At 41.3% G+C, this 23,606-nt stretch overlaps 1 protein-coding gene across 2 annotated transcripts in view; it reads right to left on the minus strand.

Moving 5' to 3' along the window:
* Positions 1-22,662, minus strand: part of LOC147180171 (solute carrier family 12 member 5-like) — a 31,657-nt gene extending 8,995 nt beyond the window's left edge. For both annotated transcript variants that reach the window (XM_086067139.1, XM_086067138.1), the window contains exons 1-14: positions 22,342-22,662; positions 9,234-9,337; positions 9,002-9,142; positions 8,363-8,509; positions 5,058-5,112; positions 4,845-4,975; positions 3,533-3,780; positions 3,235-3,446; positions 2,981-3,148; positions 983-1,081; positions 793-850; positions 512-686; positions 197-315; positions 18-116 (exon numbers count right to left, since the gene is read on the minus strand). In XM_086067139.1, coding sequence (XP_085923265.1) covers positions 18-116; positions 197-315; positions 512-686; positions 793-850; positions 983-1,081; positions 2,981-3,148; positions 3,235-3,446; positions 3,533-3,780; positions 4,845-4,975; positions 5,058-5,112; positions 8,363-8,509; positions 9,002-9,142; positions 9,234-9,337; positions 22,342-22,399 — 1,814 coding nt within the window. In that variant the 5' untranslated portion in view covers positions 22,400-22,662. The remainder of the gene's footprint in view (positions 1-17; positions 117-196; positions 316-511; positions 687-792; positions 851-982; positions 1,082-2,980; positions 3,149-3,234; positions 3,447-3,532; positions 3,781-4,844; positions 4,976-5,057; positions 5,113-8,362; positions 8,510-9,001; positions 9,143-9,233; positions 9,338-22,341) is intronic.
* Between the last annotated feature and the right edge of the window lie 944 nt (positions 22,663-23,606).

Raw genomic sequence — 23,606 nt, forward strand, 5'->3', positions numbered from 1 at the left:
ATAAACATGTAGCTCACCAGTGGTAGAACTTAAAACGTGGCCGCCAATTAGGTGTCCTCAGTAGAGTTTGCAGCGCACAGGCAAGATTAACAAACATGTAGCACATCAAGAAGAACCTGAAAAAGAGAAAGGATCAGTTCCACATGAACACGTTGTACATACAGTTAGCCTATATTTGGCTTGGCAGCAGAATTACATGGAGAGGATGGGTGCAACGGCATCCAAAGAGGCAATGATAATGCCAATCTCACAAATGCTAGCTGTGAGCAGGAGGGCCCAGGTGGGCTCCCCATTGTCTTTACCATGTCCAAACACCTGCGGGGATAAAAATAAAGAAAGAAAGAAAGAAAAGAAAGAAAAGGGCTTTAGTAAATCACATCACATTATCCTCTTGCAGAATAAACGTTGTTACAGTAAATATATATCAGGATAGAAGCGACGAAATATTAAGCGTTAAACTAAGCTCACGTTCATCGGACAAAAAAAATCAAGCTGGTATTAGTGAACTCACTCGAAGAAATGGGATGATACCGTCTCTCGAGATAGCCTGTAGGAGGCGTGGCGCTCCGGTCAGACTCTGGAGTCCTGCGCCACAGGTGGAGAAAAAAGATCCAAAAACAATGACCCACGGAGACGGCCACGCGAGAGTCCCAATCACCAGGTTACCATTGACCCCTTCACCAAACCTGCAAGGTGAAGACCAATTAGAAATCTTAAACCAAATATGTAAGAGTTTACTTGGACTTTGGAGGACTGTAAAGTTTAATAATGGGTCCAATAAGTGGGACTTACTTGTCCCTCAGGACAACACCCTCTATGCAAGCACCAAAGAGCACCACACAGGATATATCTGATTCAGAAGTCTACTAAGGAATATATCTTTGGAAATGTTGAGAAAGTAACAAACAAATGCTTGGCTCTTTGGAATCCATTCGGATTGTGTTTTATAGACTATTGCTTCTGCTGCTCTTGCGAAGGATACACACAGTAGATGTAGTGGTGATGGCTGCAATGGTGCCGATGGGGATGGACTTCTGAGCGTCACGTAGGTCTCCAGAACGGTTGGAACCTGCCATGATACCTGTGAAACAAGGTAGGAACTATGACCATTACCGGTCAATTTTGAGCTTTTCGTGAATGCACGTCCAACCTTTTAATGTTTTAGTACTTTTTGCGCAACTTGCTGCTCTACAGCAAGGAGCTGAATAGCAAGATTCATAACAGGTTTTAAATGGTAAAAAATTCCAAGGACATTCTCTTCTATATCTTTCTGTGACCTCCCGTCTCCCTGACGTCACATCCTACTTAACTCAAATACGAGTGCGTGTGGGCTGAGCAGCGATGACTATATTCGTTCATCGCCGTGCGAACTGTGCAAGTAATGGACGAGCATTGTTGCCAAGTGTATGATAACTATCGTATTTGTACAATCATGTGTCTCTTTGTGCGATCAATAATCCTAAAAAATGGCAACTGTACGATTTTTTGCGAACCCTGAAGACAACTGCTCTCATGTGACATAATACCAGCCAATCGCGCTTTGTTGAGCGTGAGAAACGAGTGACGTCCATGCCTTGATTGGCTGAATGGTAAGCGTGCGCCCCAGGAGACGCTCCCAGACAAGAAGTCGAGCAAGATTCAAACCACCAAAACAACGTGAATGAGAGGCAAAAGCAGAAGACAGAGAAGGAGAAAGAGAGATGAACAAAAGCAAAATGAATGTTGTTTAAGGAGACGGTGAGGAGGGACGAGAGCAATAAGCAGCATCACCCACAAACTTAAGAGAAAAGACTGGGAAAGCCAGGCCCACTTCGACGGTAAGGCCTTTTTCCGTTGTTGCGACTTGCAACACCGAGCTGTTGGCTGAATTCATGGTTTTAAAAGACCACAGCAAATAAAAAAGGCACACTGAAAAACTAAAAAGAGTGGCGCCTCTAGGCCTCATGATTAGCTTATTAGTTCTGTTGGATTATTAACATTGTTTTTCAGTTTCAATTTATATTATAACCGTTTTGGATATTAGTTATAAAGATATAAATATAAGACAACAGTTAATTCATGTTAAGCCAATCTATAGTCCTTTGTTCTCTTTTGCCTGGGAGAAGGGTAACAAGTTTATTTTCTATATTATCTGGAGGGAGTAGAGTTTGTACCAGTCTGTGTCCGGTCAAAGAGAGTCCAAGGACAGGCTGATTTACTATTGTTCAAGTCTAATCTGATTTTGTACTCATGGGAACTTGATGCCTTTCTGTGCTGATGGGAGGGGAGAGGAGACTTTTCGTATTCACCCACTTTTCAATAAATAATGATGTGCGAGGGGAGGAGAGACACACAATCTGAACGGAACACGGCTTGAGTGTCTTCATTTTGTGTGATCAGAGGCTTCTGATAATTATACCTTTGCAAAGGGACTTCTTCACCAGAATCTCACCATTCAGTTAATTGAACACGCAAAGAGTAGAATACAAATATTGTCTACTCTAACAGTTCCCACCAGTCATTTTGTAGGGGACACATATTAGTCGAAGACAACTGTGAGTTCACGACAACCTATTCTCTACTGACTCAACAGCGCCCTGAGTGCCTGTGAGCGGTGAGCGCTATTAAACACAAGAACAACTGCATTTTGACAATCGCGAATCAATGTGCTTGTTATTTTGGGTATGAGGGGTGTGCGATAGTTTCCATCAATATACGATAATTTTGAGTCAATGGTACGATAATCGGATATTTTACACCTGGCAACGCTGGAAAATAGACCACTATTTGACGAAACTCGTGAAATTCCCGACGTTTTCTGCGTGCTGCACTCCTCTCTCCCTCCCCTCCTGCCTTGAAGGAGCGGCGGCTAAGATTTAGTAGCGATGAGCCACTGCTGCTAAATGAATGTTGAGGAAACACTGCTGTATGCATTATTGTTGACATTGTTGCCCAATGTCAACGACAATGATTATGGATCTACCGCTAGCATGCCTCTAACCTGTGACAGATGGGAAGTAGATTCCCACCAGCAGTGTGAAGAAGCTGGTGATGTCAGCGAGCACAAAGCGGTTCGTGCTGGAAGCAGAACTGTCTGGGTCCACTTGGGATGCAAGTCCTCTCTTCTCTACGATCATTCCTTTTTCCAAATAATTGCCAAACAGGTTTTCTGGAAGAGGAATCCACTGAGCTGGTCATCTGGATATATATATATTTTTTTACATTTTGGGTAAATGGGTCTGAGGCACTCATTACCTGCCAGGATTCCACTCGTGACCCCTGGAATGCCTTGTATCTCTGTGACGTTATTGTCGTTGAAGTAGTCATCGCAAGTGGCGTTGATGTACTCGGAATCACAGAAAGAGCGCCACAGTTTGGTGGTGACCGTCTCGTTGTCGATTTCAATGACCTTTGCGCAGACGTCATATCCTTTGGAGGCAAGAGTTCGATTTCCCAGGAGGCACACGCTGCAGGGAAAGTCAAGGACAAGGAACAGCTTTCAGACGCTCATGCCACCACAAAATCCATCATCAGAAATGTCCATTAGACTGACGGGAAGACCGGCGGGTCAATGGCGGTCTTGATGACTCCTCCATAGACAGACAAGATGGAGAGGATGACGCAAGCGAGGAAGACCAGCGCCAGCTTGTTGACATATTTCACCCCCACGAACACCACCAGAGACATGAAGCTTAGAACTATGGTGCCGTACACCCGCATATTATTTAGGAGGGCGGCCTCTGCTTCCAGCCCTTCCAAGCCTTCGATCTTGAAGATGGCCGCCTGAGGAATAATATAAATCTGACAGATGGGAAGATGGGTCAAGGCAGGAAAGAAAATGGGCAAGGTGTGGAGGATAATGGAAGAGAAAGGTGACACAGAATACACATGTTCATCTTCTCCTTTAAAATGCAATACAGTATGATACAGTGCAATACAAACATGGCGATACAAACAACCCCAGCTATAGTAAGTGGTTACCAGTTAACTGTCTGCTTTAGACGATCTTGTCCTGTATTGTATTGTATTACATTCTACTATTTGACGCATATTGCAATATCATTTAGACAAATCCAACATGTTCCAAGTACAGGTTCTGTGTGGTAGGAAAGCAAACTATCAATATCCATTCCATCTCTCAACAAACGTTTACAGGCAGCTTAAGTACAATCCCACTGGCGCGCCAACAAAGACTGAACATGTAAGCAAGAATTAGTCATGTGCATAGCTACTGTTGAATTATTAACATTGTTTTTCAGTTTCAATTTATATTTTAGCCGTTTTGGATTTAGTTATAGCTGTGTAGCTCAATGAATAGAATTGTCTATTGTATTCTTATCTGTCTCTCTCGCCTGAGAAGAGAAGGGAGTGTAGCCTGGTACCGGTCTCAGTCCAAGGACAGGCTGATTTATTATTGTTTAGGTCTAATCTGATTTGTATTCCTGAGAACTTTTTGCCTTTTTGTGAAGGGGAGGAGGCTTTTCGTATTCACCCACTTTTCAATAAATAATGATGTGCAGGAGAAGGAGGAGCACACTTTTGAACAGAACACTGCTTGGGTGACTTCAATTGTGTGATCAGAAGCTTCTGACTAATTACCTTTGCAAAGGGACTTCTTCACCAGAATCTCACCATTCAGTTAATTGAACACGTAAAGTGTAGAATACAAATATTCAATACTCTAACACTACCCAACTCTATTGTATAACTGGTACACCTGATTGGAATACAGCCATTGCTAATTCCAATCAAACTCTCCAGTTGTGACACGTAACGTCTACAAGAAGTGTAACTGGGTCATCTAAGATCTTACATAAGCAGTGTTGAATAACGCACAAAGGCTAGCATCATAATTGCTAACTTACCAGCAGGATTTCAATGCAACCAAGGATGTACATAGCACCAGCAAAAGTGGTTCCCAAGTAGAAACAAATTCCAACAGCGCCACCAAACTCAGGCCCAAGTGAGCGAGAGATCATGTAATAGGAACCTCCAGCTAGAATAATAAAAGGTCAGTCAGCCAGAGAGAGGTCAGTGTCAGCTAAGAATTATTTCACTGTTTCAGTCCATCCACTCACCCGGCACCACTCCGTTTGTAGCAATGGCACTCATGGAAATGGCCGTGAGCATAGTCTGATGGTAGAAAAACACAAAAGCAATACGTTTGACTGGAGAACAAAAAAAGGGAGTCGATGAAAGAACTATCAGAAGAACAAGTGAATTTATCGACTTGCTGAATTTGCCGTTGTGGATTGTTGCCATAAGGGTGGTTACAAACAACACTACAATATTTTGCTAATAACCTTACAACAAAAACAAGATGCAAATCAAATACTTTTTACAGCTTGTGAAATGGTCTCCTTGCATCAGGGTCAAAGTAGGGTCGTGACACCACAGCTCGAGCTTCCTGCAGGACTGGAGAGGAACATCACCATTTTTCAATCATAAGACTCGTCCAGGGAGTCCTTCGGGTTACGGACGAGTTACGGACGAGTTACGGACGAGTTACGGACGAGTTACGGGCGAGTTACGGACGAGTTACGGGCGAGTTACGGGCGAGTTACGGACGAGTTATGGACGAGTTACGGACGAGTTACGGACGAGTTACGCCCCTACGCTGGCGATGTAAACCGAATTTCGACTTAAGTCGTATTTCACCGTTAAAGTCAATATTTACATCAAAATTCTTTGTACAGTAATTAAAAAAAACACATTTGTGCCAATTGAACCAATATTTCGTATTTCCGCACTGACATTCATTGCTGGAGCTAATGGAAACTTCAACACGGAAATGTGAAACGCCTGATGGCGAGCCAACCTGATCGATGGACGCCCGTTGCTCGAGGTAACAACACAACTTGAAATAACTTTAAAATGGTGCGATTACTGTAAGAGATTAACATTAAGATGTTACGGACGAGGCACGGGCGGCTAGCTAAAGTTAAAACGGCGTAGTCGCGTACGACATAACTCGAGGACTCTCTGTAGTGCCATTTTTGAAGAAAACGTTTGGGAAGTGAGGACACTCATGGTTGAAGCTTTGTAGGTGGAATTCTTTCGCATTCTTACTTGTTGTACAACTTCAGAGGTCTTTTTTGTTGTATTTTGCGCTTCATAATGCGCCACACGTTTTCAACGGGAGCTCGGTTTGGACTGCTTACACGCATGTCTCTCACTCACACTCATTTAACATGAAGCCACTCTATTGTAACAAACAGAATATGGCTTGGCATTGTCTTCCTGAAATAAGCAGGGACGTGCCTGAAAAAGACGCAACGTTATGTTGCTCCAAAAGCAGTGCACCGTTCGGCATTAACGCTGCCTTTACAGATGTGCATGTTGAGGGCACTAGCACACCCCCATAGCATCATAGATGATAACTTTTGACCTTTGTGCTATGGTCTTTTTCTTCTTTGGGCCGGCGCACACAAAGTCAATAGTCTCCCAAAACAATCTGCAATGTGGACTCATCAGACCACAGCACACTTTTCCACTCTGCGTCAGTCGAGCTTGGGCCCAGAGAAGCCAGCAGCGTTCTTGGTGTTGTTGACACTCGATATGACTTTCGCTTTGCAGAGTTTTTAATTTGCATTTGTAGGTGTCGCATCAAACTGTGTTCAATGTCAATGGTTTTCTGAACTGAGCTCACTTGGCAATATCATTTACATAATGCAGTGCTGGAATCAAAGGTCTCGGGTATTCAATCTTGGTTTTCGTCCTTGTTGCTCCCATGTCAAGATTTGTCTAGATTCTTGGAATCTTTTGATGATTTTATGGACCGTAGATGCGAAATCCCTAAATTCCTTGCAATTCTGTGTTAAGAAAAGTGCGGAACCTCGCCACCTCTTTGCCTGTGAATGACTTTTGGGGGACGTGTCTTTTATACACATATCTTGATACTCAGTCTTCTGTTACGTCTGTCCCAGCATTTCTTTTCAATGTTGTAGGCATCGAATTCAAAATGATAGAACATTTTCAAAATGTTCATCAGTTTGTACATAACATATCTTGTCTTTGTAGTGGATTCAATTGAATACAGATTGAAAAGGATTTGAGTAGTATTGTAATCAGTTTTTGTTTTATTCCCTGTCCCAACTTCAAGGGAAATGGCATGAACCACAAACAGCATATGCACATTTGTTAAATAAATAAAATCTATATTTATCTTATTTTTATGCAATTTTAGTAATACATATTCAACACATTTCCTTGATTTTTTTTTCTGCATTTCTGCAATTGTGTTTGCTTGTGACACGAGTCAGGCTTACACAGTGTACTATTTATTGTCTAGCGGTCCTCGAGTACCCATATCCAGCCTGTTTTCCATGTCTCCCTCAGCCAACACAGGTGTTTCAAACGATCAGCTAATCAGCAAGCTGCGCATGACGCCTGATAACGATCCTCAGCTGTGTTGGCTGAGGGAGACATGGAAAACAAGCTGGATATGGGGTACTCGAGGACCGGGGTCGAGAACCAGCGGTCGAGTAGTCTGTTCAGTTCGCTGACATGATCAGCGTACATGTATGCTTGCCGGCGACCCGTAACTGATTCGCAATTCTCAGTAAATCCATTTCTAACCACTGCAGACATTGTGGGAGACATTCTTTTCTAAAGGTTGCATTGGATTGCCAGGATTTGAGTGGAATTTCAGGAAATGCTGATCTATATTGCCATTATTACACGATAAAGCCACAGAGGCCACCTGGCTCATTAAACGGGAAGTACTGTAAACTCCTTTTTGGGCAGAAGGCATGTTGAAAGAATCTTGCTCGCCAGTTTGCTCTGCAGTCTCCAGCTTGAGGGGTGGATTTTTGTTGGAATACAACATATTCTATACAATACATTTTACTCAAATATATAGCTATGTACAGTATTTTATACCACATTTTGCTGTAGCAGCGTGCGACTGATGCAAAATAGGATAAAGGCAATTTTAGACCGGGATTTACCAGGTCACCTTCAGCATCCGGATAATGCACTTTTCTAATCACGCCAAGGCACATACTTTACATAAATAAAAAAAACTCACAGAAAAAAGCACCAAACAAAAATGCCACAAAAAATATAAAAAATAATGTACTTACTGAAAGTAACACAAAGCGATTACTCTGTTGTATGAATGGAAATAAGTGGATGCACAGATTACGTGGAATTTGCGTCATCAAGTGGATGAGCATTTCATTTCTCTGCCTGTCATTGTAAGTCACTGGCATAGATAGATGAATGAACACACTCACATGATTTCAAACTCAACAACTCATCATTTTTGAGCCAATTCCGTGAAATTCCATCATTTCGGCACATTGGTCAGAAATTGGTGACGTAACGAAACGCAGTGGTGAGGATTCCCAAGTAGGAGCGCATGCACGTCTGCAATACTCACTGTGGAGCAACACATGAAGACAATTATGAAGGAGCCGAGGACGCCTCCAATCCCGACCATCCAGGTCATTCGCAAGAAGAGGATCACACCGAAAATATTCTGAATACACGGCAAGTAAACCCCCATCAGAGTTCCCAGCTGTGGCGCCTGACAAACACAAAATGGGAGCAACGTGAAAGGCAAAAATACAAGTTGCCACTCGTGTCACTTCTTTTTTTGTCAACGCTTTATCAGAACTAGAAATGGAATTTCTTATCGGGTTTCACTCCGATTACAGTAAAAGTGACCCCAATTATGACGTAATAAAATTTGCTCCAATTTCAATACATTTTACTCCAATTAAAATACAATTCACTCCAGTTATTATTCATTCCAATTATTATTTGATTCTTTCCAATTACAATGCAACACAATTCACTCAAATTACCATATGATGCGATTTGCTCCGACTACAGTACGATTATTCCAGTTACGGTATGATTCCCTACAATGATTATACAATTCTTTCAATTAGAAAAGAAAAGAAAAGAAAAGAAAAAAAGAGAAAAAAAAAAAGAAAAAAAGAAAAAAAAAGAAATGGAATTTCTTGACAATTCATTTTCGACGTCATGATTTGCGGTACCCGTCCCACTTCTCTACCTTGACCGGTTTTTTCGACGGACGTGCACCCTCTTCGTTGTTCTCAGCCTCCTCGTGCTCTTTGCTCCCTGTTGGCAGGTTGGAGTAGTTGGCAAGGCTGCTGAGCAAAGAGGACACCATCGGGCTGGTGTCCATCTCCTCCTGCAAGTGTACGCGCGCACACGCATCGCTATCAATTCATGCTCTCAACGTACGCATTTGACGGAGAAAAAGAAAGACAAATCTCACTGACCTCAAACAGCGCCATGTTCTTGCCGTCATAGTGCTGGCTCTTCTCCATATCGCTTGAGGCGCTGCTGTTGATGAAAGGACTGCTCTCCTTGGGGTTTCCATCACCTGAGACACCAATCGATGACAAGAACGCGTTGAAGCGGAGGGCATGTAAACATTATATTGAGGTCGATTTGGTCTGTTCACTTTTTCTCAGGCAGTGGGTTCAAAAAGCCCGGCAGGTGGCGTGTAGGCCAAGTGATCTCCATTTCATTGCATTGCGTGTAAACTTTCCCAGTTCCTTCCAGGATTTTCCAGTTGTCTTTAGTTCTGTCGATTTTTCACCAGCTGACTCAGTCTTCCTCTGCCTCTTTTTTCCTCTCAAGTTGAAATGTAGTCATTATTTGACGACATTGTCTGTGAAGTGTGTCTGATGCCACCCCATTTGTGACATTGCATTTGAATCTCAGTGGAGGTGGCTGGGGCATCTGGTTCGGATGCCTCCTGGGCGCCTCCCTGGGGAGGTGTTCCGGGCATGTCCTACTGGCAGGAGGCCCCGGGTGACGACCCAGGACACGCTGGAGAGACGACGTCTCACGGCTGGCTTGGGAACGCCTTGGGATCCCGTTGGAGGAGCTGGCTGAAGTGGCTGGGGAGAGGGAAGTCTGGGCTTCCCTTCTATAAAGCTGCTGCCCCCGCGACCCGACCCCGGATAAGCGGAATTGAAGACGGAACGGAATTTGAATCTCAACACTGCTCGTTTTGCTTTTTTTTCCCACAATTCTTCATTTCTGTTGTTGGCCTCAACAATGTCAACAACGTAAGGAACGTTGTGCTCGTGACCTCGGTTTAATCTCTGCCCTATGTCAATTCTACTTTAGCAAATATGTGGGCCAGCAGAGCGCCATAGGTGACCGTGTGACAACAGAGCAATGTCTGCAAAGTCACTATCACCCAGTTGAGGTCACGGTGTCCACTGCAAGTCAAAGTTACGTTGTTCTTCGTGTACGGCCATGAAAATATGAACTGTGACAACAGGCAGTCCTGTTCTGGGAGAAAGCCATTATGAACGACTTAACAGAGAAATATCAATGACGGGCCGTTGTATTGATAGATGCCCACCTTTCGGGTTAGGGTAACCCAGTTTGCCCTCATTTTCGGCGAGCGCTTCACGGCGCAAAGCCTCAGAAAAATACACGGACAGGTTTTACGTCCGTCGGTCGGGGTCAGTCCAGACGGTACTTCTCAGTCCGTGCACAAGCAAAACACGCTTTAAACAATAAATTCATAACCAACGAAAGATGAAATAAAATAGCAAAATAAAAACCATTCATCCATCTTCATAACCGCTTTTCCTCACAAGGGTCGCGGGGGGTGCTGGAGCCTATCCCAGCTGGCTTCGGGCAGTAGGCGGGGTACACCCTGAACTGCTTGCCAGCCAATCGCAGGGCAAAACACAGACGAACAACCATCCACATTCACAATCACAACTATGGACAATTTTGAATGTTCATTGAACCTGCCACGCATGTCTTTGGAAAGTGGGAGGAAACCGGAGTACCCGGAGAAAAGCCACGCAAGCACGGGGAGAACATGCAAACTCCACCCAGGAAGGCCGAAGCCCGGACTCCATCTCACGTCTTCTGCATTGGGAGGTTGGACGTGCTAACCAGTCAGCCGCCGTGCCGCAAACTAAAAAACCTGTTAGCGATCATTTTTTCCAAAAGGTTTACGTGACGCAACAAGCTGCAATTTGAAATGCGAGGCAGATTTGTACCCTTCATGTGACACGGCTATTACAAAATGGACAGTTGATTCCAGCTTTTAAAAGCTTAATATGACGCAGGCTCAAAAGGGGGGATTATCCAGCAGCTGCTGGAGGCCACAGAGGAAGGCAGAATTTAACATCTGCATGTGAGCAAAAATGTACCAATCAGCTGCATACGTGAGCTTGAATTACATCAATTACTTCAGGCCCACAAATTTCCCGGACGCCTTCTGTAAATGAAAATTTGCATTCATTCCATCCGAGTCGCCACTGAGCTAAGTTGACACTGATTTGTGAGGCTTTCCTGTTTAGTCCACTTGACATTCTGATAGCTCTTGTCAAAACATATTCAGTCAACATGTGGGCACAACATTTGCTCCGAGTCACTGATGGTGTCGTGCGGAAGCCATCTTTGTCTTTCTAAAACTGAGAGCTACTTCATTGGCACCGATGAATGCAAACGTACTGACTGGCGATCAGGACAAGGTGTTGCCTGCTTTCCAACCGCTGTCAGCGGAAACAGGATTAAAGTCAAATGAAACTACATTTGAACCAGATAAAGCTACATTGATACTTTTGTTCCCGGCAGCCGCCAGGTAAGCCCCGTTTTCTGGCCGCTGTGCCAAAATGGGATGGGAGAAGTCTACTGAACGTCTGTTGTTGTTGTTTTTTTTTGTCAATCACACAGTTGTCATAGCGATTCATACCATAAACCCATAAAAGGACATTTAACTGTTAATTCTTTCCTAATTACTTCCAAACATACGTTTGCATTCTCATGCGCATCCGCATCTAATCGATAGCCGGACGGACCTCGGTAGCGGGCAATCGCAGGAACTCAAACTACTTCCTGCTTTTGCATGTAAGACCCATGGGAATTGAAGTCCTACTATCCACTGCGGTTGCCAGTTGCCTGTCAGACAACGCAAGCTTGAATCTTTCGAGCAGTTCCATTTTCAATGTTACAGTGAGTGACCAGCGCGAGGCAAACGCCGGCAAAACCAGCTTCCGATAGTTGTCAGGACCGAGCAAAAAAAGCTTGGATAATGGTGAGTGCATTGACCTGTTGAGTGTCATGTCTGGGAAGATCTGGTTTTGGTTGAGGGTCCCGATTGGTCCTGAGCGGGTTCCAGCCCTTCCGGGTTGACCAATCCGGGCTCTCAGCCACTTATGCCTGGCCCCAGGTGTGGCTCGTTACCCAATTAGTGTGAGTGTATTTAATTCCCGGGTGGTGATCAGCCGGCGTGGGATCGTTGCCGCTTGTCACGGTCACCACCGGAGTTCTGTATGTCATTTTGATTTTTGTATCTTTTCAGTTTGTTGTTTAGTTAGCATTAACCAGTACCCTGGTTAGTGTTTTCTGTAAAATAAAGCACGGCAGTTTCGCCCGCACTCCTGCTGTGGTTCTCCTGCCTCCCTGCATTTTGGGTCCTCCGCTTCACACGCCGACGGACACCACGCCGCTCCGTGACCACACCGTGACATTTAGTGCTGTTGTATAGCATTTAGCAATAGCATTTAGCATCAGCAATTGTTGCTTATTTCACGTTTTTTTGAACATTGTTCGTGAAAACTCCATGCACAAGTCTTGAGGGACTATACCCAAATAAAACATTTCATAAATAAACAAGCTCAAGTCAATTAATGGTGCCTGATATGGTGGTCGATAGAGACAATATTGTCGTGTGAATGAGACGCTATATTCTACACTGAAGCAAAGATTTAGCTGACACACTGTACTGTATTTGATCTAGTCTAAGATGATTAGTTGGTGCTGTAGCTTATTTTGGAGGATTAAAGGAAATCTCTGTCACTGCTCATTGCTCTTCTTCTGGACCGCAGACAAACATTCTCAGATGAGTGATCCCAGGGACTTGTGAACGACTTAGTAAGATGAGCGAGCGGAAGCTGCGACTGCAAGTGTTTTCTTTTGTTGAACGCAAGCCCATATTTCCAGTGTGTGAGTACGTCCGCTTCAAGTGACACGTGACACAAAAACCCAAGTCACAACGCAGAAGTAAACATGATTTCTGGCTTGCAATGCAAAGGTAGTTACATGATCGTGGCGTCAGATCTCTATTCTGGGCGTATTTCCAAATCAAGCCAAAATTTGAGGCAATTTCACGCTAAATTTTCACATAAATCCATATGGTCATATATAATGTTAATGCTACAAAATCTCAGTTGAGAAGAAATACCTGGAAGCAAGAATCTAAATTATAATTATAATTATCATTATTATTACTATTATTTTTTTAATTGTCAAAAATGTCTAAGTATTCAACATTTCTCTGTATTATTATTATTTTTTTTTCTTCTTCTCAGACATGTCTAAATATTCAACATTTCTCAGTTATTATTATTATTATTTTCTTTTATATTTTTAATTCTCAGCAATGTCTAAATATTCAACATCTCAATGTATCATTATTCTTATTATTTTCAATTGTCAGAAATGTCTTAATATTCAACATTTCTCAGATATTATTATTATTATTTTATTTTATATTTTTAATTCTCAGCAATGTCTAAATATTCAACATCTCTATGTATCATTATTCTTATTATTTTTAATTGTCAGAAATGTATTAATATTCAACATTTCTCAGTTATTATTATTATTATTATTATTTTCTTTTATATTTTTAATTCTCAGAAATATCTAAATATTCAACATCTCTATGTATCATTATTCTTATTCTTTTCAATTGTCAGAAATGTCTTAATATTCAACATTTCGCAGTTATTATTATTATTATTATTTTCTTTTATATTTTTAATTCTCAGAAATGTCTAAATATTCAACATCTCTATGTATCATTATTCTTATTATTTTCAATTGTCAGAAATGTCTAATATTCAATATTTCTCAGTTACTTTCTTCTTATTATTAATATTTATTTTTTAATTATCTTAAATTTTCAGAAATGTCAAAATATGAAACATTTCTCTGTATTGTTATTATTATTTTTATTTGCCAGCAATGTCTAAATATTCAACATTTCTGTATTATTATTATTATTATTAATTGTCAGAAATGTCTAAATATTCATCATTTCTCCGTTTGCTTATTTGGATTGTTGTCCAGTCTTGGTGAAGGTCCAGGAAATTGTACTTCTCGTTATGTTACGAGACACTCGCGGTCACCAGCCAATCACTTGTCCGGACGAACCGACAACAACCACACTCTCTTTCACGCCTCATGTCAATTTCGAATGTTCACTTAACTGCGAGTGCCTGAAGAAAACACAAGAACTTGCAAACTCCGCACCGGCAGGCTGAACGCTAAGATTCGAACCCAGAACCTCCAAACTGTAACCGCTAAATCACTCTGCTGCACATTCTAATCCATAATACAGAAAATAAATTGTGTCTGCAGACACGACGACTATGTCAAGACCTTTTGTAATCCAGCTTCGACATTCTGACCCACTCGCTCCATATAGATTAAAGTCATGACGTGACGCGCTCTCCGTTTAAGTGGAGCAATTGAAGAGGCGCTAAAACACATTGTGAGGATTACTGACAATCATTGACGGGATTTAAACACACTCCCCGATGAAACCCCACCTCGGCTGTCCTTCGCATTCCGGAGGACGACATGCCAGGATGGAAGACAACAACAGCTCTCTCCTCTTAGACGGTTTCGTGAAGCAATACATCTTTAGCAGGTGTTGGATTATTAACATTGTTTTTCTGTTTCAATTTATATTTTTCAAAGTGTTTTTGATTTTAGTTAGATATGTTACAACTGTTCCCCATATGTTAGTTTATCTATAGTCTTTGTTCTCTTCCCTGTCATAGTAAGGTGTCTGATTTAATCTAAATAAGAGGTGTCTGAACAAAAGGGCCGTCTGCGTGAATTTCTGGTGCCAGGAGGCGCTGGGGGCCAATTGTTTACCCACATCCTGAGGTAGAGATAAGGATAGGGGGTGTGTAGACTTTAAGACTCTTGTCTTGACAAAGAGTGCCACATGGGTTGCTCTATGCCTGGAGGGGCAAAAGGTACCTCTTTGTCAATAAAGGGGGAGGGAACTGTTTTTGTATAAATGAGTGAGTGTATGTTGAGAATGTTACACTTCTTGGATCAGGGCTATTTGAGCCGGGTTCTAGAGATGTCTTTCAGACTCTGAAATAAAGCTAGCAAAACTTCTCCACGAGACTTCAACTTTGAATTTTATTTGAACACGCAGAAATCAAAGAAATGATTTCCAACACAGGCAACAATATTCAAATCTTTATAGGACAAAAGGAGGTCAGCTTTATATATTGCCACACGCCACATTACATTGGAAGGTAGTCTTCATTTGATCCGCCATTTTTAAATTTAGTCTCAGTTTCAATCACGCTTGTTAGTTTAGTTCAGTTAGTCAACCTCATCCCGCATTTATTTAGTCTATTTTTAGTCGATTACAAATCTAGCATTTTAGTCTTTATTTTAGTCCAAGAAAACTTGATTTAATTCGTCTACTTTTAGTCAACAAAACGTCTGTCAACGTTTTAGTCAGGACAATCATTTTACCCGTTATTTTTAGATAATGTTGAACATATGTTTTTTTGATGAACAACAACTACAGTATATCAACAAGTGGCTACTATGGCTCTATGCTACAAGCTAGCAGGTTAGCAAGCATTAGTTAGCGGTAAAATTAACATTATTGTTGGAACGTTATAGCCGTTGGATTCATGTTACGTTATAACTATAATTGACTATTTTAACCTTTCGCCATCAATCCACATATTACACTCGCTAGCTACAGATTTGAAATGTGTGTCACATGACAGTGATGACAGTATCACAGTGAAAGATTAGCAGAGACAAGATTTTACAAAATATATATTTTTTTAAATCTCGTTTTTGTTCATGAACTAAAATGTCCATTGATTTTAGTCCACTTTTTATGAAGTGAAGTACATCGTCGTCTCGTCTTCATTAGTTGACGAAAATGCGTACTGATTTAGTCCAAGTTATTGTTTATTAATGAGGGTTTTACTCGAGTGTAGTCGAGTTTTAGTCCGGTGAAAAATGTGTGTTGACGAAATTATTTTTGTTTTGTTTTTGTTGACGAAATTAACACGAGTGGAAGGAAAAGATGAAACTGTGAACGTTGTTTGCCATCAATATTTGCTTTTATCACTACTTTTGTAAATAATTTTGTCTCTCGAGACTCCACTGTAAATAGTGTTCCCTCGTTTATCGCTGGGGTTAACGTTCCAAAAAAGTGAAATCCACGAAGTAGTCAGTTTTTAATTTTAATTTTATGTTTATTATAAATGTTTTAAGGCTGTAAAAAACTTTATGCACTTCTCAGAGAGGTATTTACATTTTCTCACATTTCTCTCTGCATAAATTAGGTACACTACTGTAAAAAAAAAAAATAATGCATGCAAAATTGCACCCCAAAAAATGAGTAAGGCTGCGAAAAAGTGAATGGCGTTATAGGGAACACCTGTACATTTAAACGACAATAAAATCAAGAACCCAACACCATTTTATATCTATGCTAAGAATATTTGAGCCGTCCATCAGCGATCATTTCATATGAACCTTTTCCCATTCGTAAAAATGATTACGTATTTTTCGCAATCAGTGAAATGGATTCTATTCACATGCCGGCGAACAGGCTTGTGACATCTGGCCAGTGGATTAGTCGTGTTTGTTTTAACATCAGGCACGATCCGCGTGGTCCTTCAAAGTAAAAACATTTTGCTCCAATTTTACAATGACCAACTTTGCCCTTGTCATGTAAAGTTAGATTAGCATCAATGCTAATTTGATATTTATTTTGCGTTTGGCTTAGAATGTTCTTTTTTGTTGTTGTTGTTCCCAAATGCAAGTAAGTTGACTATAAAGTGAGCTGCCGTGAATTGGATGTGTGGTCTACCGCCAGTCCCAGTTGAATTCAGGAGAACCGTTCCAGACCATCAAGGTCACTGAAGGATTGAACGGTGCGCTGCTCTTAGCACGTGAGAAAACATCCAAGCCAAACATAAGAAAATGCCTTTTCCGCCTTTTCCCGTGTGCAGTATAGTATATCAATATTTCCATGAAAAAAAAAAAAGTTGCAAAACACTGCTTTTAGGCAGTTTGCAACGGTGGGGCCCAACCCAAGACACGCTTAGGACCGCCCCCTCATTTGAATAACATTTCAACCTGTATAATAAACACACGTGAGAGCGTTTTTATTTATTTATTTAATTCTCTTATATTTGTTTTTGTATTTATTTGTATTTTTTGAATCTCGTTTTTTATTTTTATCTTTACTTATATTTATTTATATATATATATATATATATATATATATATATATATATATATATATATATATATATCCATCCATCCATCCATTTTCTGTACCGCTTGTCCTCACAAGGGTCGCGGGGGTTGCTGGAGCCTATCCCATATCTCCATTTTTATTTTCCCTTTTATTCACTCGTTTATTTATTGAGTTATTTATTTAGAATTTGGACAGTTTTGGTCCTCCATCGTCGAAAAAAACGATGATCCAACCATGTGCTTGACTTGCGTAACGTTCGCAAAGCCTCACCCGTGACTTCACATTAAGCGCACATGGTGTCATTTTATGCTCTTATATAAACACAGACAAATATTTGTTATTGAAACGACCTTCGCTCTTCTCCACAAGCGGCACCAGATGATTTGAGGGGCTTTGAACTTACTGGAAAATGTGAAAACGTCAGCGCGATCAGTGGGCGAGCACGCGCCAGCGCCAACGGACGTCTCAATGAGTTTGGTTTCGAGGTCCGGGTGCTCATGATGAAGGTTGACTTTTGTGGTGTTGACGTTCACTTTTGGACTTGGTTTTGTTTTGTGCAACATAATACAGGTCCACCTGCTTCTGCCTTTTTTTTTCTTTCCCCCCCTTGAGGTTAGGGCTGTGTAATTAAGCACAATTCATTTGCAATTTCGATTATTGCACTCCACAATTGCAAAATCGGCATAATCTTAAACAAAAACAAAAGATTATTAATAATAATTTTGAGTTGTTTAACATTGATATGTTTGCCCTTTTTTATTTAAAAATGACTAATTTCATGAATCTTGTTTGGTACAAAAATAACTTGCACAATTATAGTGTTGCAAAGAAACACTTTTTACATGTTTAAACTTTAGTTTTGTTTTGTACCAAAAAACAAATGATTGTCCTCATCGTGATGGCAATTATTACCAAATGATTTTCTTCATAATCGAGCTTTCTTGGGGTAATTATAATGAAATGTGTTGTTCATTATCTACAAAAACATGAGCAAGTGCAATCTGAAAAACATTGATTCAAATTCATCCAAACTGATGACTCATCCATAATAATTGTTGTTATCAATACGAAACAATTTCAACTTAGTTTGACCTTTATGCATTATGTCCTGAATCATTTCCAGTGGCCAACACATGATCATTAACTTTACTTAAAACGCACGCACGCACGCACGCACGCACGCACGCACGCACGCACACGGCTATTTGGAATTGTTAATTTTCCCCTCCACCTTTACAAATTTCCCAGGCCCAGCTGATCACTCTTAGGTATGCTTTTGTAAAATTGTAAAAATGTAAACAGTTCCAAATAGCAGTCAGTGTTAGTACGAAACTTTCAGGCTTCCGCTCGAGCAGGGGTCAGCAAGCTTTCCTGTCAAAAAAAAGTCCTTTTAGGCCAAATAAATAAGCACAAATCTGTCCGCAGCCGCAAAACCTTTGACCATTGCGATGAATGAAACATTGCGTTCGAGAGCCCAAGAGCTCATTCGTGCTGCACCATAACAGTTTATATGCAGCTTCTAATACTTTGAGATTCATTTTCTTTTACCTTTGGTTTTTCTGGTTTTGGATATTTCCCCCCCTAATTTTTCAGACTTCGTTTTTCATCCCTTTCTGTTAAATCTCTGCAACTTTATGCACATATTATGGTCATTTCCTGTCTCTCTTTTTCCCTTTTTGGACATTTTATGGTTACATTTTCTGGCTTTTTTTTGGGGTGCATTTTTTCTGACAAACAATACATTTGGACCGACATTGTTTGAATATTAAATTATTTTTTATAAATCAAAATTGTTAATTCATTCAAAGAATATTCTATCTAAAAATATAACAAATATATAAATATTAATTTCTACAATTTTTTTTTTTTTGCGATCCAGAGGGAGCCACAGGAGAGGGACTAAAGAGCCACACGTGGCTCCAGAGCCGCAGGTTACAGACCAATGAGGTTTTTTTTTACTTCAAATCTGCCTCCTCGTCTCTGCTTCCCTGCACTTGCATCCTCAACCACAACACACGTAACAGTTCAGATCAAGGTTATTATAGGTTTGAGTTTTTTATTTGTATTATTATTTTTTTTTATGTAGTTAGTTTTAATTAGTTTCCAGGGTGGTTCTGTTAGTTTTTATTCGTTTTAGTTAAAAAACAACAACTTTAATATTAGTCTAGGTTGAGTTAGTTTCAGTATTATTATTATTATTTTTTTTAATGTGTATGACTTAATATTTAATATTTAATATACACCATGATAAAATGATAAAGTACCGCACTTCTTACCTAGCATTGCATTTGGGCCGAGTTAAATGAAAAAGCAGGCAAGCCGAGACATTGGAGCCAAAAGTCAAGCAAGCAAAATCTGAAGGTGCTTTTCTATTGGCTGCTGCTCGATGACATCACTTCCGTGTGACACACCTTCAAACGTCCTTATTCCGGGTAATATCGAAATAAATATACTTAAAATCTCATTTAAAATAAACCCCAAATGAATAACCAAAGACTAAAACGAAGGACATTTTCGCTATAATTATAGTTCGTTTTGTAAACATAAAATGTAGCTTCAGTGAGTTTTGTTTTTTAAAAAAGCATTTTCGTTTTATTTCGTTAACAAACATTTTAGAATTTTTGTTTTTTCATTAGTTGTGGTTAAACCTTGGTCCAGAGTTTGGGGTCACCTTAATGGTGTAAAAATGTTGATCAGATTTTTTTGGGCCTCATTTTTTTTCATATCACAGACATTTGATCAGGGGGTGTGTAGACTTTCAAAATCCGCTGAATTTCGTTAAATGTTTGGTGACGCATTGTTGAAGCAACATCGATTCCGCTCCGACAAATGTCTCACTTGACCTCACGGTCACTCCAGTCGATCTTATTGATTGCCATCAATCGCCAGCGGACGCCTCGCGGGATCGATCAGCAATTGTGACCTTGCCTTCTTCTTTCACTCAGGAGCGAACGGCGTCATCAATTCTGCCGCGACTGGGCACGCCGTCCTCCTGCGTAAACGATCGCAAACCGCGAGAATGCACCCGATGAGATGCACTTCAACTCACGGCCCGCTCGGTCGCCACTTTACAAACGCAAATTGTTGGAATTTGTTCTGCTCGGTTCGTCATTTAGTGATTCCGGAACATCTCGTCTTGCAATTATATTGCTGTGGTTTTAGTTTGCTGTGGTGTCGGTCAACTCAAATGTGAACTAAGGTCAACTAAAAAAAAATTTTACGATAATTGCTCATCCATTTTCTATACCGCTTTCCCGCCCCGTCACGGTCACAGGCGGGCCGGAACCTACCCCAGGTGACTTTGGGCGAGATGTTGAGCAGGTGAACTCAACGCCGGGGGCCCGGATTGAAACACATAGTTCAGAACGGGGCTGGCACGGCTCCGTGGTAGAGTGGTCGTCTCTCGACCAGGAGGCTGTGGGTTCGATCCTCAGCCCTTGTGTCAACGTGTCCTTGAGCGAGACACTAAAGTGTTGATTTTGATGAGAACTTTTAACTGAGTTTTAGTTTAGTTTTTCTTTTGACTAAAATTCATTAAAGTTTTAGTCATCATTTAGTCATCTGATTGTATTTTAGTTTTAACCCAATTCAGTTTTAACGGAAATAACGAGCAAGTTCAGTTGACAGATATAAAGAGCAATTTTAGTTGACTAAATTGCCAATGTTTTCCTTCAGCATACATTTCAACTTAAACACACCTTTTGTAACTTAAAAAAGTGGCAAATTTGCGAGAAATTTATGAGAAATACACGTAGCGTACTACTCGGATGTTTGTGACAATACTTTTCGGTCGGGTTTTCAAATAAGGCGATATTAATTGCTTTAGTCGAGATGAACCATTCGCCCTTGGAAGCGTTGGGTACGGCCAGCGACGAAGACGCCTGACTTTGTGAAGGTCCACATCCTGACGATCAAGCATTTAAGTTCTTTTGTTAAAATAAATATTTACTTGTACATTTATGTTTCCAGAATTTTTATTTAGACATTCATACATGTATTTTTATTTTTTTGTACAAGTAGCTAAGTTGATGTGTCGAATCTGCTGTTCTCCGTCATTCACTTGCATTTACCTAAAGTAAGCTAGCTTCTGATTGGCTAGTGTTTAGTCAGCTGATAATGGATCAGGAAGCGTTGTGGCTCGAGCTGCCGTGTATGACGAGTAAAGTTTAATTCTTAAAGTTTCTCATTTTTTGCCTGTTTTTTTTTTTTTTGGTTTCCTTGCCCTCATGTGGTTCGATTAGGGGATGTCGTTGATATTTGTCATTTGCGGGCATGTGAAGCCCTTTGGGACTCTTGTGTGATAAAAGGGCTATATAAATAAACTTTTCGTTTCACAAACAGTGTCCCATTAACCACCAACGAATCCTCACATGAGACAATAGCTACGCTACGTGTATTTCTTGTAAGTTTCGGATTTTTTTTCTCGCAAATTTGCCACTTTATACAGTGGCAAATTTGCACCTTTTTTTTTCCTCCGAAAATTTTGCCCCCACTCTCTCACACTCGGCTCAATATAAAGTTTTTCCTTTTCTTGTCATGGATTCCTTAACAAGCTAAACCTCCGCTGGATCGCACTCACACGGAATCACAAGGAAAATGTGCGCTTTGCAAAGTTGAGATCGGCATCCAAAGAAAAGACATCCCTCTCTGAAAGTTTGCCAGTCTGTCTGTCTGTCTGTCTGTCTGTAGCCCCAAACCAAACCTTAGCATCCGTTGCCCTCCTCACTTGGAACAATAGCTACGCTACGTGTATTTCTTGTAAGTTTCGGATTTTTTTTCTCGCAAATTTGCCACTTTATACAGTGGCAAATTTGCCACTTTATACAGTGGCAAATTTGCCACTTAATACAGTGGCAAATTTGCCCCTTTTTTTTTTTCTCCGAAAATTTTGCCCCCACCCTCTCAAAAAATGTGCGCTTTGCAAAGTTGAGATCGGCATCCAAAGAAAAGACATCCCTCTCTGAAAGTTTGCCTGTCTGTCTGTCTGTCTGTCTGTCTGTAGCCCCAAACCAAACCTTAGCATCCGTTGCCCTCCCAACTTGGAACACCCGCACAAAGTCGTCAGCCTCAGCGGCCTCACTCACCCGCATTGTTGGGGCTCCCCTCCCCTTCCTCGCAGTCGCTCGTCACGTTGTTGAGCATCTTCTCGCGCTCCTCCTCAAGCCGCGCACCACAATTGATGCTGCGCTTAAAAAAAAAAACAAGCTCTAAATATCTCGCGCACTTCTCGGTACTAACGAACAGCTTTTGCGTGGGCTTGTCCTCGCTTCGATGCTCCTTCAGCGGCTCGTTTGCGGGGGGGCAGTGGGAGTCGACGAGGCCGAGTTGGCCGGCTTGATGGCAACACGCGCTCGCTCTCCCGCGCGCCGCTCGCCCTCAAGTCACTTTAAGCCCGAGCGCTACGTTCATGCATTCACAAGGTATTATCCCTGTCCCCGCCCGTCCTCGCTTTTGGCTCCCTCACACACCGTCATCCGTGTCATCGTGACGATGGGATGCGAAGCGAGCGCCATCGGACGCCGCCGCCTCTTTTCATATTCTTTTCAGAGGGCAAAAAGGATTCCGTTTTTTTTTTTTCTTCCATTAGTTGCTTTGGTTTGTTATTTTGACCCCACCTCAAGTCTCTCTTTTCATATTTCCGCGCACGGCCAATTGTCTGTCGGACAATTGGAAGGGCTGCGGGCTGTTCTTGTATAACTTGTAAAGCATTGCTCCCTCTGAGGTTGACCTCTGTGTGTGTGTGACTTTGCCTTTGCTACATTGTGGGGCCCATAATGGTTTAACTACCATTGTGGGGACCGTCTCATCCTTGTGGGGACATTTTGGTGGGCCTCTTTTTGAGGGTCAAGACTTGTGCAGGTGCCGCAACGTATGTCACGTGGCGTGTGTGTGGTTGCTATGGTAACGTGTGGATGTTCAGGTCACATGACAGGTGGGTGAGTGCTGGTGTCAGTACCGGATGTGACGGGTCGCCTGCCAATGACGTCATGCTACAGGATTGGCTGGAAATGATCCGGTGGACGTTGAAAAGAAAACATTAAAGATGTCATTTAAATAGCAAAATATATGGACTGAAATTGTAAAAAGGTAAATAAACCTAAGAATATAAAAGCAGGATACGTTAAGATGGAACTAATAATAAAATAGATTGAATAAATAATAAATGAGATCAAATAAAAATAAATAAATATAAAAGAATGGATACGTACTCCGCCAAGGCTGCCCTTTGTCACCGATTCTGTTCATAACTTTTATGGACAGAATTTCTAGGCGCAGCCGAAGCGTTGAGGGGGTCCGGTTTGGTGGCCTCAACATTGCATCTCTGCTTTTTGCAGATGATGTGGTGCTG

The sequence above is a fragment of the Leptonotus elevatus genome, chromosome 2 (genome assembly GCF_054856555.1).
Source record: "Leptonotus elevatus isolate MCC_2025b chromosome 2, RoL_Lele_1.0, whole genome shotgun sequence".
Taxonomy (NCBI): Eukaryota; Metazoa; Chordata; class Actinopteri; order Syngnathiformes; family Syngnathidae; genus Leptonotus; species Leptonotus elevatus.